Source organism: Diceros bicornis, chromosome 23 (assembly GCF_020826845.1).
Source record: "Diceros bicornis minor isolate mBicDic1 chromosome 23, mDicBic1.mat.cur, whole genome shotgun sequence".
NCBI classification, from domain to species: Eukaryota; Metazoa; Chordata; class Mammalia; order Perissodactyla; family Rhinocerotidae; genus Diceros; species Diceros bicornis.
Window position 1 is genome coordinate 40,815,999 of NC_080762.1, and position 19,976 is coordinate 40,835,974.

At 39.4% G+C, this 19,976-nt stretch overlaps 1 protein-coding gene across 1 annotated transcript in view; it reads right to left on the reverse strand.

Moving 5' to 3' along the window:
- Positions 1-2,354: 2,354 nt before the first annotated feature.
- The window catches only part of LOC131420621 (D(2) dopamine receptor-like), a 39,032-nt gene continuing 21,410 nt past the window's right edge, over positions 2,355-19,976 (reverse strand). Inside the window, 1 exon segment of the mRNA XM_058566808.1 lies at positions 2,355-3,889. Within this exon segment, the coding sequence (XP_058422791.1) occupies positions 2,355-3,889 (1,535 nt within the window).

Here is a 19,976-nt window from a genome sequence, read left to right on the forward strand (position 1 = left end):
GTCTGGAAGCAGACGATCCTCCTTCTGATGTACTGTCAGAAGGTCAATAGCAGCCTAAAGCTACGTCACAAGCCTATGTCATTCACCTCAATTCATCTCATCACGTAGATATTTTATCACTTCACATCATCACAAGAAGAAAGAATAAGATATCACAATAAGATATTTTGAGAGAGGGCCAGCCCCGTGGCTTAGCGGTTAAGTGCGTGGGCTCAGCTGCTGGTGGCCCGGGGTCGGATCCCGGGTGCGCACCGACTCACCGCTTCTCCGGCCATGCTGAGGCCTTGTCCCATATACAGCAGCTATGACATACAACTATCTACTGAGGCTTAGGGGTAAAAATAAATAAATAAATAAAATTATTTAAAAAAAAAGATATTTTGAGAGAGACCACATTCACATAACTTTTATTACAGTATATTGCTATAATTGTTCTATTTTATTATTAGTTATTGTTGTTAATCTCTTACTGTGCCTAATTTATAAATTAAACTTTATCATAAGTATGTATGTATAGGAAAAACATAGTATATATTAGGTTCGGTACTATCCCGTGGTCTCAGGCATCCACAGGGGGTCTTGGAACATATCCCCTGCAGATAAGTGGGGACTACTGTAAACCAGCTTTGATTTTTCTCTGATTAGGATTCTAAATTTGGGTTGCCTCCCATGTATAGAATTAAAATAATTTATGAAAATCTGAATCAGCAATACAAAGTGTTTGCAATGGGGAATTTGATAGAATATATAGCTTAAATGAAATCCCAGATAGAAATAAGATTTACATTTTTTCTTAAACAAACATGTCCCAAATTCAAATGGTATGACAGAATGAACCTAAATGGAGGCCTCTTTGAATAATACATATCCACTTTCATTGCAAACACCTATTCCACAATGAAACTTTCTTGAGGGCAATGGCCATGTGAAGAGTGGTGTGGTAGATTTACTAGTGTTTGTAAATATTTATTCACACCCCCTTGTCCCCCTCACCCTTTGAGTACACTTTCCATCCCACTGATATTAGGCTTAATCAGTGACCTATTTTGATCAATGGATTCTAAGTGGATTTGACACACACTACAGCTAAGCAGAAGCTTTAAATGTGATAGTAGGGTTTATCAGAGTCTCATGTTAATTCCCACTGTCAGAAGAATGGGCAGGTCCTCAATAGGGTCCTCTCTTTCAGCTTTGGTCTTTTTTTTTTTTGACTCTTGTCAAAGTTTTATTAGTTTGGAGCATGTGTAGTGATGTTACAGAGTCTGGGGCCCGCGGGCTTCCCCAAGCTGCAGCTTCCCCTCTTCCCTCAGGGCAGGGCCAGGTCAGGCCAAATGGTATTCAGCAGCCTCTTAGCCTTGGGCTCCTCTAAAGCAGAGGCAGTGGAAGGGAAAAGGAATGGGAGAGAGAAGAGGCAAGAGGAAGAGAAGAGGCAAGAGGAAGAGAAAAGGAAAGTGGTTTTATGGCAGAGTGTGACAGGAGGCAGCCCCCTAAAGAAGCTCAGACACCCCCGACCCAGGCCCCAGACATGGTCACAAGCCCACCTTCCCCGCCTGCCCCCGGGCTGGCCAACATTTGCTACGATAAAGGAGGCACCGAGTCTGTCAGGAGGCGGCAGAGTGGGCTCAGGGTGGGGGTTTCTCTCCACACAGACCCTCCTGGGGCCATTCGAGACCAGGGTTCCTCCCCTCAGGGGGTGTGGAAACCACACGGGAAGCTGGAGTGGGTGGGGCGGGTCAGGACCCTCTGCTGTGGAAAGTAGAGGCCCCTGTCGGGTGGGAGAAGGAGCAAAGATTTTTGGCTTGGGCTTCTCTGGGGTTCATCCCACAGTCTGGTATTTACATGGGTCTCCCAGGACTGAAGTTGCCTGGGGCCTTGGCAAGAGCTCTGGCTTCCTCGGTGTGGGCCTTGTGGGGTGTGAACTGTCCATCCCTCCCCACCGCCAGTTCCAGCACAGGCCTGTGAAGACCAGGCTGAGCCCAACAGAGAGCTTGACCTCTGAGCCCTGATTCCGGCCCCAGCAACCCCAGAGGCCCAGAGAAAGGTCAAAGAAGGCGGCTGCATCTTTGGTGCCAAGGAAAGGGGCCTGGAAGTGGGAGGGGGCTGTGTGAGCTGCCCTGAGCCAGGGGTCCAGCCCAAGGGCTGCACGGTGCCTGGCTCTCTGGCACTACCCTGGCAGAGTGAGAGCATGTGGGCAGTGAGGGGCATGGTTCCAAGCTAACACTGCAGGGCCTGCTGGGGCAAAGAGAAGGCCGAGTCCGCCCTGCGCCCTCCTGCCCACGGCTCCCAGGGATCGAGGCCAGGCCCGCCTGGGCAGGGAGGTGGGAAGCAGGCTGCTGTGCAAGTGGGCAGCAGGGTCAGCAGTGTAGGATCTTCAGGAAGGCCTTGCGGAACTCGATGTTGAAGGTTGTATAGATGATGAGGTTCACGGCACTGTTGACATAGCCCTGCCACGTGAAGGTGCTGTACAGGAAGGGCTGGATGTTGCAGTCACAGTGTATGTTCAGGATGTGGGTGATGAAGAAGGGCAGCCAGCAGATGATGAACACGCCGAGAACAATGGCGAGCATCTGGGTGGCTTTCTTCTCCTTCTGCTGGGAGAGCTTCCTACGGCTCATGGTCTTGAGCGAGGTCAGGGTTTTGCCATTGGGCATGGACTGGATCTCAAAGATCTTGGCAATCTTGGGGTGGTCTTTGGCATGCCCATTCTTCTCTGGTTTGGCAGGGCTGTCAGGAGAGCTGTGGAGGCCATGGTGGGATGGGTTGGGGAGGATCAGCTGGTGGTGGCTGGGTGGGATGGGGCTGTACCGGGTCCTCTCGGGTGGGCTTGTGCTGGACAGCATCTCCATCTCCAGCTCCTGGGCTCAGCGGGCAGTGTCCAATCTCCGCCTGTTCACTGGGAAACTCCCATTAGACTTCATGATAACGGTGCAGAGTTTCATGTCCTCGGGGTGAGTGCAGTTGCCCCTGGGTGGGGTCTTCAGGTTGGCCCGGAAAGCCCGGCTGCTGCGCTTGGTGTTGACCCGCTGGCGTCGCCTGCAGAGGACGACGTAGATCTTGATGTAGATCAGCAGGGTGATGATGAAGGGCACGTAGAAGGAGACAATGGAGGAGTAGACCACAAAGGCGGGGTTGGCGATGATGCACTCGTTCTGGTCGGTGTTGCTGAGTCCGAAGAGCAGCAGGCAGGAGATGGTAAAGGACAGGACCCAGACGATGGTGATCATGACAGTGACTCGGTGCTTGGAGCTGTAGCGCGTGGGCATGGCCACGGCCGTGTACCTGTCAATGCTGATGGCACACAGATTCAGGTTGCTTGCTGTGCACATCATGACATCCAGAGTGATGAAGATGTCACAGTGAATCCTGATGAATTTCCACTCGCCCACCACCTCCAGGTAGACAACCCAGGGCATGACAAGCGTGGCTATGAGGAGGTCAGCCACCGCGAGGCTGACCATCAGGTAGTTGGTGGTGGTCTGCAGCGCCTTCTCGTGGGACATGGCCATGCACACCAGCACGTTGCTGAAGACAATGACGAAGATGAGCAGCATGAGCAGCATGGCGTAGTAGTTGTAGTGGGGCCTGTCGGCCTTTCCATCAGACCCATTGAAGGGCCAGCTCCGGTTCTGGCTCTCCAGATCGTCATCGTACCAGGACAGGTTAAGTGGATCCACTGGGGCAGCGGGGCCATAGGGCGCCCAGGGGCAGAGAAGGCGCCAGCTGCTTGAGGCTTCTGGCTCCCGCCGCATCCACGCACAGCCGCCCCTCCGGCAGCCGTCAGGGGCCGCCGCTCTCCTCAGCGGGTCCCTGGCTCCCGGCCCCGCCGCGCCATTCAGAGCCCCAGTGGGCAGCCGCTTGGCCGGTTCCGGCCCGCCGGGCCAGCTTTGGTCTTAAAATGGAAGATTTGTTAAGCAAAGCCAACCTGAATGAAGCTGAGTCACAGCAGCCACAAATAACTTAACAGTCATCAACACCTACAGAGGCAAGGACTAAATGTTTGTTATTGTAAAACAATGAGCATGTGGGTTGTTTGTTTAGCAGCAAAGCTGACCAATACAAGTGGGAACTTAAGCATTGGTTAAATAAATGAATAGATATCTCTTCTAAAAGTATAATTTAGTAACAGGAAAAAGCTAAAATAAACACACATTAACTACTGTTTTGTTTCTAAAAATATTTTATTCTATTTAGTCCTAATAATTCTTTCTTTACATTAAAACTCCTGAGTAACGATTCCTCCAATTCTAATTATGAGCAGGATTTTAATTATAAGGAAATAGGGATGTTATTCAAATAGTGGCAAATTTTCCATAAATATTGTAGTTCAGTCATGTAATGAGAAATGTACTATTTATAGAGAGAAAGCATTCAGATATTTCTTCATTACAAAATTAATGAAATAGGAATAAATTCTATGACAATATTAGCCTTATTTCCAATATTTATCAACCTACCATGATTTTCAATTAGCTTTGAAACTCAAAGTTGAATAAATGTCCCTCAGAAGAGTGATGAGCATATGCAGACTAATATTAACAACTTTGTTCATTACTTAACAACTTTATCCAAGTCACCTCAGGCTGACTGTAGAAACTTCAAACAAGTTTTCTGACTTTAAAATTATACACACAAACAGAATGCCTAAATTCAAGTGATATCATAATTTTTTAGATTCAAAATGTTTAAATAGGAAGATACTAAGGAAATTCAGTCAAAATTCAATATAAATTATAAGAACATGTGCAATTCAAGCAACTGTCATTAATCTGAACAAGTCCTCAGATTTTGTTTCCAGTTTCATTATCTGTATTAATTATGTATTAGCAGTTTATTTTTTATGCATGAGAACTCAGAGAGATACCAATCCAACTGTGTACCATAATTGTCCTTTCAGAAGCGAAAAACGTTTCACAGCTAATATTATGAAAGATTAGGGGCATCACTTTAGCTTTATGCTTGTATGATTGTGTTTAATCTCATTTTTCCAAATTCACTGCTGAACTGATATGCACTACTATTTCATAAATTCTACTTTTCAGTTTGTTCAATGAAGATGACATTATGCATACCGGAATTAGCTTCCTATTTTCAAGAAAGTTTTTGAGGCTTGTGATTCATTTCTTTTCAAAAATGTACACGTTTCTAGGTGTCATTGTCTTCAACCATAAAATGACAACATTTTAAATATGTCATTAAAATGCATCCTACCTGATTTGTAGAGGGAATAAATATATTTAAAGACGTTACCCATGTAATCCTATTAAAGCAGAGTTTGCAAGGAAATGTTTCGCATGCTCTTGAATCTTTGAAGCTCATGATGGTTGTAAGCCATGCTATAGCTCTGTTGTTAAATTTTCCCAAAGCAGTTAAAGCTAATGGCAGTAACAAATGAAATGCTGTAAATCCAGGAAACCATCAAGACTGCTTAATTCCTCAGGCATAAATTTTAATCATTGAAATAGAATTTTTTTCTGTTTCCTTAGCTAATCTACTTTCCTTTGTTTTTTCCCAAGAGGATTTGATGTTTTGTTAAGAATGAAATCAATTACAGTACAACTACAATTTATCAGGGATTCAGCCCTAGACAGAAGTCACTAAGATGAGAAAAAGGTGTTTCACCGTTTTTCAGGCAAAAGAGGCTCTCCATGTCTCTCTCTTTCTCTCATCTAGTTTGATTTTTTCCTTGTATTTTCATTGAGGGATTTTTGGCAAATCGAACATACAGAATTGACGTTCACTTGGGGAGTTATTTCCCAAATGCACTTTACTCCCTCTTTTGAAAGCTAAAAAACTGCTTTAAATAATTCACACAATTTAACTGGAATTAATATATGGACTAATTTGATTTGCCTGATGTAACAGTTGAATGATACCTATCAGAATTCCCTGAGGTATTTGTCAAAAACACAGATTCCTAGGCTCTGACTAAAACTTAATCAGAATGTTCACAATCTATGCACCTGAATATTTAAGAAGGTCCTCAAGTGACTCTGAAGCTTGAGAACCAACATTGCTATAAACGAAGAAATAGCTGAATACATGGAATTACTGACATTTTTTCCCCCCCTTTCCTTTTCATTTGGCTTTTCTTCTTTTCTTTTCTCAACTTGGTTTGCTATAACGGTATCTTCGAAGTTGAGCCTCACCTTTCATCAACAGAATTACAGCACTGCTGGGTAAATCTGAAATAAATTAAATTTGTGCCCTAAGGTATTAAGCCTTATTTTTCTTGTTTCATTGAATTTGTTATGTGTGTTATGTTTCCAAATAGGAAATTCACTTGGTTTTTTTGTAGATTAGCATACTTGTACTTACAGGATATCATATTTTAGTGATTGGAGAAATTGTCTATACTGGGCTTTTAAGAATTTAAGGCCCTTCCTTCCAAGAGAATAAAGATAATTTAGTAACAGTTTAATTAGAATATCTGAAATGATCAGTATCTGAAAGGAAAAAAGTATATTTGTCAAAAGATGAACCAGTTTGTTTCATATTTTAAAGAAAACTACATTCAAGTCAGAGCATAAAAGGAAAAGTACAAGACAACAGAATAGTAATAAAATAATGTATGCTAGAAAACCACTCCCTAGTGCACAAATGGGCAAAATCTTCAAACTACCCCATATTTTAGCCCAGTAATAAGTGACTTGTGTGCACATACCCAACACAATTCAAGTTACACTGATGTTGATTTAACACAGTACACATTACACTAGTAGAGTAAAATAATATTTCCTAAATTTCCACCTAAATTACAATAAATGAAAAGCTTATATATTGGGAAATCTGGTTCAATAAAGAGAATAAACTTGAGAAAACTGCTAAATTAGCTAAATGTGCATTATAGTATATATTGTATTAATCGTGATAATTTTCTTGAGAATATTCAGAAAACTTTCTTAAAAATAATCCCTAGAACTGATTTTTCAATGACTAAGAGAAATAATATAAAAGTAATTTTGTGTAGACCTAAGAAAAAGAATTGACTGTTGAACAAAATCATTGTATTTTAATTCTCAATTATGGTAAACAACAATAACAGACATTGTCACGACCACTCTCCTTCTTGACAGCTGGTCCTATCCTTTTAGATTTTCTGGATACTTCCTTTAACTCCCCACTTTATTTTGTCTCTTTTGATATGACTTATATATTTGAAATTATATAGGTCCCAAGCAGCCTTTCTGGAATCCATTATCACTGAAAAATGGTCATTGGATGTTTACAAATACTTAACTGACACTGAGCTCATTTCTTAATCTACCACTAATTAAGTATATGGAAATAACATTAAAAAATCCGGATGTCAGTTTCTTTACTCCTAAAATAAAGGTGTTTATCCCTTTCATCTCTAAGTTTCCTTCCAACTCAAAAAGAAAATAATTCTATGGGGCAGTTTGTGCCATAACCGAAACAGCACAGATTGTCTGAAATTTCTTCCTTATATTAAGAATAAACCTGGTCAATCATGATTCTTATTCTTTCTGGAGTAATACTCAACAGGATCTTTTCAGACACCAGTAAGAGAAATCCATGTCAAACTAATTTTAGCAAATAGAGAATTTACTGCCTCATAAAACTGACACGGCTTGAGCCAGGTGCTCAAATGGTATAATCAAAGCTATGTCTCTCTCCATATTTCTACTTTATTTTCCTTTGCATTGCTTTTGTTTTGAGAAAGTTGTCTCCAAATGATGACAACAATGCCAAGCCGCAGTTGTAGCCAAATAGCCTACTGGTTTATCAACCCCAGCCTCTTCTCCAAACTGCCTCTTCTCCAAAGCTTCCTGCACAAGTCTGAGAATTGAGTCTCATTGGCTCATACCCATTTTTGATTTATCACTCTGGCTGCAAGATGAGGAAATGGGGCTTATAAAAAATGGAATTACTGGAGGGCCGGCCCCGTGGCGTAGCGGTTAAGTGCACGCGCTCCGCTGCTGGCGGCCCAGGTTCGGATCCCGGGCACACACCAAGGCACCACCTGTCAGGCCATGCTGTGGCGGCGTCACATATGAAGTGGAAGAAGATGGGCACAGATGTTAGCCCAGGGCCAGTCTTCCTCAGCACAAAGAGGAGGACTGGCATGGATGTTAGCTCAGGGCTGATCTTTCTCACAAAAAAAAAAAAGAAAATGTAATTATTGGCAATGCCTAGGTAGAATATCTACCCCTGCAGCTAGGAGTTAGATTAAACCTCAATTAAAACAGAAGAGTAATATGATTTGTTAAAGGAAAACTGGTATGCTTTTATCAGAAAAACAGGAATTGCATGCTGAGCAGGTAAAAACAAGACATCCAAGGTGTTCTCAAACACTTAATGACAGCTACCATGTTGCCTCATTCTTCTTCTGTTAGATTTACTTAAGCAAGCACTTCTCAAGCATTTTAGTCTCAGGACTCCTTTAAACTAAAGTTGTCGAGAACCTCCAAGAATTTTTGTGAATGTGAGTTATATGTACTGATATTTACCATATTAGAAAATTAAAACAGAAAAGTTAAAAATCTTTCATTAGTAATTCCTATAAAATAACAATAATAAACCTATTACCTATTAAGATAACTAGTATATTTTTTATGAGAAATAACTATATATTAAAGAAAATTTATGAGAAGAATGGCATTGTTTTACACTTTTCAAATTTCTTTTATGTCTTCAGATGGCTGCATTCTCATCTTCTCCGCCTTCAATCTGTGTAGTTTTGATGAAAATCCAGCCTCACACAGACACGTAGTTAAAAAGGGAAAGAATAGTTTAACAGCTTTTTCAGGTAACTGTGGATATTAATCTTTGATACTACACCCAATCTTGACAAATAGTTTCTTAAAGGTTGCAATGTGGAATCTAAAACTGTCCAATAAACGTTTTTATTCTGTTCCATTAAAATCTATTGGTCTAACTTGCACTTTGAATGGGTCTTTTACTCACGCATAATTTTGAAATTTTGAAACATCATGTGTTGTTCATTTGGAAATCACTGGTTCACTTTGGTATGCAGCAGAAATGCCGTGTACTTCCCATTTCATTGCACAGAATATTAAGGAGACATGTACTCAAGGGCTGATATTTGACACAAACAATATTTTTGCTTCATCAAGGACAAAAATTTTTAAATGAAATTGGCCTTTTTTCTCCCTGTGAGTGCCTGGCAGTGAAGAATACAATGACTATTAGTACAGTTTTGTACTACTGCTTTGATTCAGCAAAAGCATTAGAAATTTTACCCAGTATTGTTTTTGCACTATCAGTGAAAATGTCAATATATTGAAAAGTCAAATAATTTTAGGATTACTATGAAAATTCCTTTTACCTTTCGATCCTCTGAATCAATCTTGGGAACCCTAAGAGGTCCAAGGACCACACTTGAAAAATCAAACTGCTGCCTTGAAACTGCTACCAAAAGTTTTTGTTTGTTTGTTTGCTTTTTTGGTTTCCACATCACTTATTCTAAGATGCCCTCCTAGACATACAAAATTTTGTTAGCATCTGTCCTAAAATGGGATAATGTATAGGAAAGTGAACTTTACACTATTAAGTACCTTACAAGTATAATAATATGTTATTATTATCATTATTATTACTATTAATGATATAACATTTTGAACTAAGCACAGTTTCTCTGGTGTGGTTTGACTAGTACAGACTAGAGGAAGAGAAACATTGTTCTATTCTCTATTAATGTTGTCTAACTTGCACTAAATTCTAGCACCTATTTCACAATACTGACATACAGAATTTGTGGTTAACATAAAAGATCAGAGGTTTCTGTACGTGAAATTCTAGGCATCCTCTAGTCTACATTCCTACAATTAATTTTTTTTTTTAACATTCAAATTTTATTTCAGTTTAGTAATTGGAAAATTGAATTGTTTCCTTGTGACTGAAGCCCTGACTTGGTAACCCACCACACTTCTAGTCTTTGGAAAACCAGAGGCCTTGGGCTTGCACTTGTCAGTTCTATATTCTCCTCCAGAAATCATACTCCGCTCTTAAGGCTGCAGTCTAATAAAATGGTTTGTTTTAAAGGCACAAACAACAATCACACTCAAACTCTCACATATCCTCAGAGTAAAACGAGGGGAATTTAAGGCAGTCTGTTGTCTGTGTTAAGCACCTTAAGGTCAATGAGATGTTTGGAATCTCCCCGCCATATTTTCTCATGGTCCTTCAGTTCTCATCCCATTGTCCTTTGCCTTTAAGCAGGTTATTTTTACAGTTCACTATATTTTACACATAAAATACATCACAAAAATTAGATGGAGCTTTTTTGTACCTTCTTTGTTGCTAGGTCCTATTTAAGATCCTAACCGCCACATAACTTCACCTTATAAATAATCAATAAATCCTGACCCATCCACTGATTCTCTGGCACACCCTTGGCCAAAACTAAACTTCAACAGAATACACTCTTCTGGGTCACTTAACATCTGAGTATTTTGAAGCACAAAGATGATTTACATTTTATGCACTATCCCGAAATAATGTAGACACAACCTGTCACTATGACTCTATAACAGGTATTCAGAAATATAGGTAGTCCTAGAAAACAAAAACCTAAATGAAATTAGAATAGGAAATATCATAGTTCTGCTACTTAAACTAATTTTCAAGTAGATGGATCTACATTTTAAAAATTAATTATTTATTAATTAAAAAGCATGTTTAATGGACTATGCATAATGACTTACTTCCAGAGTACACTATGGAAAGGGGGAAAAAGAGTTAATGGTACATTGGAGAAACTTGAGAGACACTACCATAGCCAGGTGATCAAGGTTAACATCATCAGCGGTGAGTTATATTGATAGTATATACTCTTGATAGGATGTGATGAGAATATCACTCTAACTCTGTGGTCTTTCTCCCAAAAACCCACAACTACAGTCTAATCAAGAGAAAAACACGAGATAAATCCAAGTTGAGGGACATTCTACACAACACATAACCAGTACTCCTCAAAATTGTCAAGGCCATCAAAAACAAGGAAAGTTTGAGAAACTGTCACAGAGGAAGAGAGTTTAAGGAGACATAATGACTAAATGTAATATGGAATCCTGGATAGGACTTGGAACAGAAAAAAGACATTAGGTATGAACTATGAAAATATAAATTCAGTATGGACTTTAGTTAGTAATAATGTACTGGTTCATTAATTTGTATGGTGACAAATGTACTATACTGAGGTAAGATGTTAACAATAGGAGAAATTGAGTGTGGGATATATGGGAACTCTGTATTACCTTTGTAATTTTTTTGTGAATCTAAAACTTCTCTAAAATAAAAAAGTTTATTTTTTAACAAAAAACACAGTTAACAGTTAAGGAAGAGAGAAGAAACCATTTGTTTCAAGTTCAGAACACCAAGGAAAACTCACAAAGTTCACTGTCACAAAACCTTAAACATTATCTTTAGTCAGAATATGGAGTGAAATTGAGGTCTAAAGGTTATGACACAAAATTTAGATATAATATGATGAAATTCTGAAGGAGAGTCCCTAAATGACGGTAGTTGTAGCCAAAGAATGTAAGAAAATTCAAATAAAACAGGGATGTTAATTCTTTATTTTTATGACAAATAGGAGAAAACCCGAATCCCCTCCTTCTTGGATACACAACTAGACTAAATATCTCAGCCTGCCTTGAAGTTAGATATGATCGTGTGACTGCACCTGGTGGTGCAAGCAGTTGGGTGTGCATGCTCCGCTGCGGCGGCCCGGGGTGCGCCAGTTCGGATCCCGGGCGCGCACCAATGCACCACTTGGCAAGCCATGCTGTGGCGGCATCCCACATAAAGTAGAGAAAGATTGGCACGGATGTTAGCCCAGGGCCAGTCTTCCTCAGCAAAAAAGAGGAGGATTGGCAGATGTTAGCTCAGGGCCGATCTAGGAAGGAAGGAAGGAAGGAAGGGAGGGAGGAAGGGAGGGGAGAGGGAGGGGGGAGGGGGAGGGAGGGGAGAAGGAAGAAAGGAAGGAAGAATTAACCTTTTTTTTTTTTTTTGTGAGGAAGATCAGCCCTGAGCTAACATCCAATGTCAATCCTCCGCTTTTCTGCTGAGGAAGACTGGCCCTGGGCTAACATCCGTGTGCATCTTCCTCTACTTTATGTGGGAAGCCACCACAGCATGGCTTGACAAGTCGGTGCACTCCCAGGATCCGAACCTAGGAACCCCGGGCGGCCGAAGCAGAGCATGCGCACTTAACCACTGCACCACCAGGTCGGCCCTGAGAATTAATCTATTTTTAAAGGCCTTAACTATGTCATTATACAGTGGGGTTGTTTGATTGCAAATTGGTCTTAATTATTCCTCTCCCACTACCTATGCCCTTGCACTCCCACTACCTATGCCCTTGCAATTTTGTAGATTTTCCCATTAAGAGGTAAATATATGCCCCAACCTCATAAGTCTTTCTTTGGCCAGCAGGATGTGGTGGAAGCGACGATGTGCCAGTTCTGAGCCTATCCTTCAAGGTGGGTGGCATGTTTTTGCTTGTCCTTTTGGAAACTGGCCCAGCCACCATGAAAGGAAGGTCTGTTGGATGATGAGAGACCTTGTAGAGGAGAACCAAGCCAACAGCCAGCTAACCTCCAGAAGCAGACCTACCTAACTAACCTAGCAGGTGGCAGCAGATACATGAAGAAGTCCAGATAAGACCAGAAAAATCTCCCGGATGAGGACAGTCTAAATTGTTGGCTGACTGGCAAAATCACTAGCTAAACAATTTAGAGATTGTTCGCTATCTAGCAATAAATTACTACCTATAAATACTGAAACATGAATATTAACTCACACACAACCATGATTATAAAGTTGTTTTGTTGAAATACTTAGAAAAGTGGGAAAGTGTATAACATTAATTTATAAGAATAGAAACATTTAATTTCTTTTCAAAGTGGATGAAGTTGATTCTAATTTTCAACCTAATTACTTTGCCCTCCACAATCTTGCTAGCTATGGCCAACAAGCAAGGGAAAAAATCTTTGTACTTACATGGCTGTTCTTCAAAGAAAATCATTTATTACTTCATATTCTTCATTATTCTATACAACATGTTCCTGAAACATATGACAATATATTGCCTCTTATTAATCTTTCAAAGCAAAAAGTCATTGAAGAGTGAGCTGCCTAAAAAAAATTAATTAAAAAAAAGAACAAGCTGGCAAAAGAAAGAGCTTCCTGGCTTTTAGTTAAGTGTGTTAGCATTTCTTCTTATTTCAGAAGTTGGTTTTGTCCATTTTTCTCTTAAATATCTATTTGGAAGTACTCATTACTAGCTACTTCAGAATACTATTAGCATCCTATTGTGATAACCTGTGCCTTCACATTGAAACGGCTGTAAAAGAGAATGCCAGATTTTGACAGATTTAAAAGCTGCATGACTTGGCAATATTCTGCTTTGTTCTCAAATCTTTCACTCTGGCCCAGATTCCAGGACACACAGGACAACTTAGAAGTTCAACATCTGACCACCAAGAGGAAATATATGCAATCCTTGTGGTGTTCCATGATTCCCTCTGGGCCATTCACTGCTGAGAGAATTCTAATGTACTTTGACTGGAGGAAAGTAGCATTTCTTTCTTCATTATGATTTTTTTTTTGGAAATGGGGAGGAAATTGTTTTCAAAATGAAATTCGAATTTAAAAATTTAATCAGTGCATGAAAATTCTGAACAAATCATAATGAAAGGTTAATATCCTTTAAGTAGAGTTCATATTTCAGAAGACAGACTATGGCAAATTCCAATCTTTTGGGTTTTTCCCTCAAATTGCTCTTTCATTATTTTTTAATTCACATGAGCACATCCAAATCCTTTACTTTTTCTATAATCAGTTGTACAAATGTAAAGTTTTGTATGGAGAATCTTCAAAGAACTGTATTATACTATATTATAGTAGAGATAGAAGGAGATGGAAAGGAGGTGATAGCCACAGTAGAAACCACAAATCAATATTAGCTTCCCCAAATCATTAGTTCTGCAACTATTCAAAGGGGAGTTAAAAAAAAAAATTGAATTCATAGATGTTGCCATCCATCAATTTATAACCTGATTGAAAGATAGGAACAAAATCAAATAAATACATTATCACACAAATCACAGCAATATTTACATCTGGCAGATAGAGTCACTGGCTTGAAGACTGCTTTTCCTTGTCTCTGTTAGACTGCCTGAATATGGAAACAAAGTCCTATTGAACAAATCGGAACTACAGCTCGTAGTGTGGCATTTCTGCAAATACAAAACTAAAACACAAAGAACTGCTAAATAACATTGCCTTGGGGATTGGATTGGCAGCAATTCGGCCTTACTAAAGGAACTTTAAAAGTTAATTTAAAAGTCCCAACACGCAATTTTATTCAATACCCCACATAGTAGAAATAAAACCTGTTTCTACTCAGTTACAGTTATTTGATACTATCTGGGCTTCTGTGACTAAATATTGGCTTATTATATCCTGATAAAATAATGGAAATATCACTTTCTTTTCACAATGGATGTTTAAGTTATACTTACATTCCTGTCATTTCCTATAGCATAAGTAAAAATAATAATTTTCTCCATATTAATGGCATGTAAAAGATGCCTAATAGCATTATTCTGTTACAACATGTAAACATCAACGTATAATTACACAAATGAGAGGATCATAAAGGAAAATTTTAGAAGCCATCTATTAAGTGATAGACTTGGGGGAAACTTTTTTATTTGTGAGAAACATATGCCTCAACTGCTAGTTAGTTGTCAAACCATCTTAGATCAAACATAATAGATTAATCAGTCAGCAAGTGTATGCTGAACTCTTCTACCATGTACTATTTAGCACTCTGCCAAATGCTATGTGTGAGAACCACAAGACGGTCCTGCTCTCAAGGTCTGCATGATCTTACGAAGAACATAAAAATCAGTAAAGGAACTACTGGATTGCTAAATCATAAAGCATTAACAATGTGTGTTATTGGAATCTGGAATTTCTGCTAAAGTGATTAGAAACATTTTTTCATTTTGATTCAACCAAGAAAAAGAAAAAGAAAAGGTATTGTTCTATCAGTCAGAAAACTGATTGGCAGGAAACTGATTACCACACTCAAATACAGCATTTGAGTCGAGTTCAGTGGAGGGTCTATTTATAATGGTATGAGTAGGAAAACCATTAAGGAGCAATGCAATATTCTAGAGCTAGAAACAGAGGGTGGCATTACTGCTCCCATTGGCAAAGGAAGGGAACAGCAATTAACCAGTAAAGAAAAGTGGGCAGTTGTAGGAGAGAATTACTTATTAGGAGCTTGTGGTCATAAAAAATTAAGGGGAAAAGTATCGTGACATTGCCCTCATTCCTGCTGGAAACTGTCATTGGTCAAATTCGCAGGAAGCTAGAAGGCAAGAGAGACTGTTATCTATTCAAAAAGGTCAGACTCCCAGGATGGACAAAGGTGGAGAATGATTATAGAAGGGAAAATAGAGAATATATAATATAGATATGAATGTGGATTATAAAAGCACCTTAATATTGGAGGCCTTCTAACTTACAATCATATAAAACAACACCTTGAGTTCTTTTTCATAAACAAGATAAATGTGAGACAAATTATTCATGAATGATAAAGAAAAATTACATTACCAGCATCCAAGAAACCCTAGTGTACCCCTTCCTGATCACAGCCATAACCCCAATCCTTATTTTGAGATAATTTGTTTTTTCAATTTTTACTATTTACGTACACATCCCGAAATAACACAGTTTAGTTTTGCTTGTTCTGGAAATGTTTATGAATCAAATCATATCATTTGTATTCTTTCGTGTCTGGCTTCTTGTGCTCAACATTTTGTTTATCAGATCCATTCATGTTACTGCATGTAGTTATAAGTTAGTTATTTTCATTTTTGTAAATTATTCAGTATTCTATAATTTACGTACTTATAGACATTTGAGTTGTTTCTGGCTTTTAGCTATCATGAAAAATGCCATTATGAACATTTTTGCACGTATATCTTGATGAATATTTGCATGAGTTTCCCCAGAGTATATACCCAGAGTATATATATAGGGTTTGCATAGCTTTGTCTTTGTCAGACGATGCAAACTATTTTCTAAAGTAGTTGGCAATATATACTTCCACCAACAATGAACGTGAGTTCCCACTACCTCACATCCATACCAATGTGCAAAAACAGGTCTCTCTGAATCCAAAAGCAAAGTTCTTACCACCATGACACTCTGATGGCTGAGGACTCTCCATCTGAGGGCAAGATTTCAGGGAACTTATCTCCTCCTGGATTCTGGTTCCCTCCTATACTTAGTCCTAGTGTATTCATGTTTTGCTTTTTCTCATCTGACCTTCTTGGTCTTCATCTCTACTTGTAATGATCCATAGAATTTGAGAAACTTTTTTTCCACACAGGAACTCCCACAGTGCCCTAACTTTCTCAAACTACTTTTCTCTAACCCTGCTCTGTTTTGTTCTGCTTTTCAGCTAATTCCTTAAAGTCAGTACGACACTTGAAATGATTTTATAAGTAGTGAATTTATCTTCAACTGCTTCCCACCATTCTCTTCTATTACCTCTGTTTCTCTGTAATCCCACAGATCCCCCAAGGGGCCCATTTACTAATTCCTAAATGTCTAAAACGATGTACATCACATGTTAAGGCTTGCCCTCCTGTCCAGCTCATCCAGTTGTACTAGAGTAGCTGCCTCAACTCACAAACACCTCCTCTGAGGCCAATCCTGTGCTATGTCTACCACTCATGCTAGTGAGGTGGAACACATAACTGAGTTACTTTATTTTCAATTCATGGGCTTTAAAGGTAGCGCTTGAGTCAAAGTGAGCCAAATGTTTTACATTACCGCTAAATGTTATGATTAGACCAAGGAGTGAGCATGTGACCTAACCAAGTCAGTGGCTTTGCCTAGAATTTTTGAACTAGAATTGGTGGGTAAATTATTTTTTTCTTCTAGTAAGGAAACCCTGAGAATGCAAATTACAACTACAGGTGGCCATATGCCCTCAAGTATAAAGAATTTTATCCACAGAAGAGAGAATGAAGCTAAGCTGAAGAAAGCCGAAAACAAGAAGAGATAGAGAATCCTTATGTGTTGATTCTCTAGTTTCAGTTGCTCTGGTTCCAGAACTGTTCTGGTTTCCTGCCATTTCAGATATTTGTTTGTTCACCTTTTCTGTATATTCTGGGAGCTTCCCTTTAACCTAAAGCTAGTTTGCGTTAATTTTCAGTTACTTGCAACCAAAAGTCATGACGAATTTACCAGTGCTCTGGTCCTCACTAGCCTCTCCATTCTAAGGCTCTATCCACACTACTTGCCATATATTCCTTCCTTCATTTCTTCCTTTCTATCTTCTTAATTTGAAAGAATATATTTAGATCATTTACGCTGCTAATGGATTTAAATAGGTTTATTCTTTTCAGATTTATTTGCACTTTAAGACAGAGAAATGACTTAAACCTAAAACTCCATAATTTTTTAGTATAATACAAGGACCTTCTGGAATCAGATGGCCTGATATTTGAGTCCAGCTTTTCCCTTACCAGCTATGTAACCTTGAAAATTTACTTGCCTTTCTGAAAAAAAATGATTGTAATGACCCGTCCTGCTTACTTTATCAGTTCTGAAATACAGTTTGTGAAATCAATTTTAAGATTCTAAATCTTATAGAAACATTAATTATTTAGAAATTTTATATTGTGTTAATTTGATGTCATATTTCAGATATTGATAAAATGATGAGGAACATATTTTAGGGAAGATAACTTTCTGTTTTCCTCTAAATGTCACACTGTAAGTGACTAACCATCTTCTACCTTTCAAAATTAGCACTGGGAACAGGAACTGATTTGGGTCCTATTGTTGAAGAGCCCAGAATTGTTGTGAAGCTACATGGATAACAATTGGTGTTACCGCACCAGGTCCATTTTTGCCCACTGCCCAGAAAGCCAATCACTGAGGTGACAAGACTGCAGAGAGAGGGTTTAATCACAAGGCAGCCAAGTGAGGAAAACGGGAAAACAAGTCTCAAATCCGCCTCCCCGAAAATAGGGACTCAGGAGTATTTACAGGGAAGGGGGCAAGGTGGTCTGAAATGATTGGTGGTGAGGAGAAATGAGGTAACTGATGATCTGCGCAAGTGTAGTCAGGCTTCATGCCTCTTCATAGGACGCGTGTTCACAGAATGGCGGCATTAGCATGCCCTGAGGGTGGAGTTCCAATGTCTTGCCGTAGCAAGGGCCCAGTTGATGGGCTGGTGGTCTCAATCCAGCTTGAAGTGGACAAGGGGTTCAGTTCCTTACAAAAATAGCTCAAACACCCATTACCACAGTGACCCCGGCTCCAGGGGGATATTACCTATAGGAACCCAGTGGGAGTCAGATAGTATATTGCCTAAACAGCACAGTTAACAATAGGTAAGTTTATCATGCAGATTTAAGTCCTCATCTTAACTTCTGATAAATTCTAGGTAAGGCCATCACCCCCCTTCCTCCTGGTACAGGGAAGAAGATACCTTTGCAAACGGAGATTTTCTTTACAAATGTAAATGTCTTTTATAAAGGGCAACCAGAAGTAAGAATGGGCTTAGCACAGACCCACCCAGCTACCTGAGATGTCTATGGTGATGTCCTATTCTGGGGGCAGGCCTCCCATCCCAAACTCCTTTGGTTAGTTAGTGGAGTTGGAGGCCAATTCTGATCCCCCATTGTTACTAGCTGCTTAATCATCAATGGCTGTTTGCCGGTTTCCTTGGTATTGCATCAAGGTCTATGCTCTGAGTTCACAGGACAATGACACAGATGTAGAAAATTTACATGGTATCTTGCAAATTCAGTTTTAATTTTCTCTTTCAGCCAAGAAATATTTATTTTATTGTATTTAGAAGAAAGGTGCATAAACTGAGAAAATAAAATAATGTAACACATTACTGACTGTGCTAAAATATGACACTCATTAAAATTAAAGAAAAACCAAATATATATTCAGATAGGAAAGTTATGATAACAGAGTGTGAGAACTCCTGAGTCTACAATTTTTCAAATGTCTAATTTTTCCTTGAGGTCACAAGTATGTTGCATCTTGTGAGTGAAACAGTAGGACTGACCTGTCCTGACACGGTCATACCAAAGGTTGCATAAGTTGAACTCCTAAAGCCTCTCTTGACTTCATTAGCCACTTTTTGTTCTCTTCTGTCAAAAACTCAAAAAGGTAATTCATGGGATTGTGTCATGACACGGTTATACCCATGACACGGAATTATGCTTTCTTTGTGTTTGCAATAGTGCTTTAGGGTAACATTAGCCTTTCTTTTCCTTTTCTGCTGCATTGGTGGTGACTTGGTGTTTTTTATCGTTTGAATGTCAGGTGGAAATAAGGCAGCTGAGGACAGAGAAAGTGAGATTAGAAAATAAAAACAGCACCACTTCTTCACGAGAGTTCTACTGTCCTGCTGCAAAGTGAGGAGCAAATCCACCAGCTGCAAGAGAACAAAGAACTGTCACATACAGCCTCGGTAATGAAGAGCTCTTCTTTCCCCTCAGATTCACCACTGCAAGCTCTTAAGGTCCATTGTAGGTACATCACCATTATGATGAAAGCTTGAGTAGGTTTAGCCTAAGGGGACATCAATTGCTATGCATAAAAACAGAGACCCAGTGTGTGTGTTGACATCTTTAAATAGGTTTTGCAGCTTCAATTTCCTTTTGTTAACTTCCCACAGATCTCAGAGTCAGAGACACATTAATGATGTCAATTTCTTTTTCTTCATGCTGATCAATCACTTCAATCACTTTAACAGTTGATACTGACAACTGAAACAGCAATTTGCATCACTGCAAACACGGCCCCTCCAAAAAATGTATTATGCCACATCCAAGTGTTCATTGCGTGTGTGAATATATGTGCGCACGTATGTGTACAGAGACAGGTAGATTATATACGTGTATTTAATGCATATTATCGATATACCTATATATTTATTA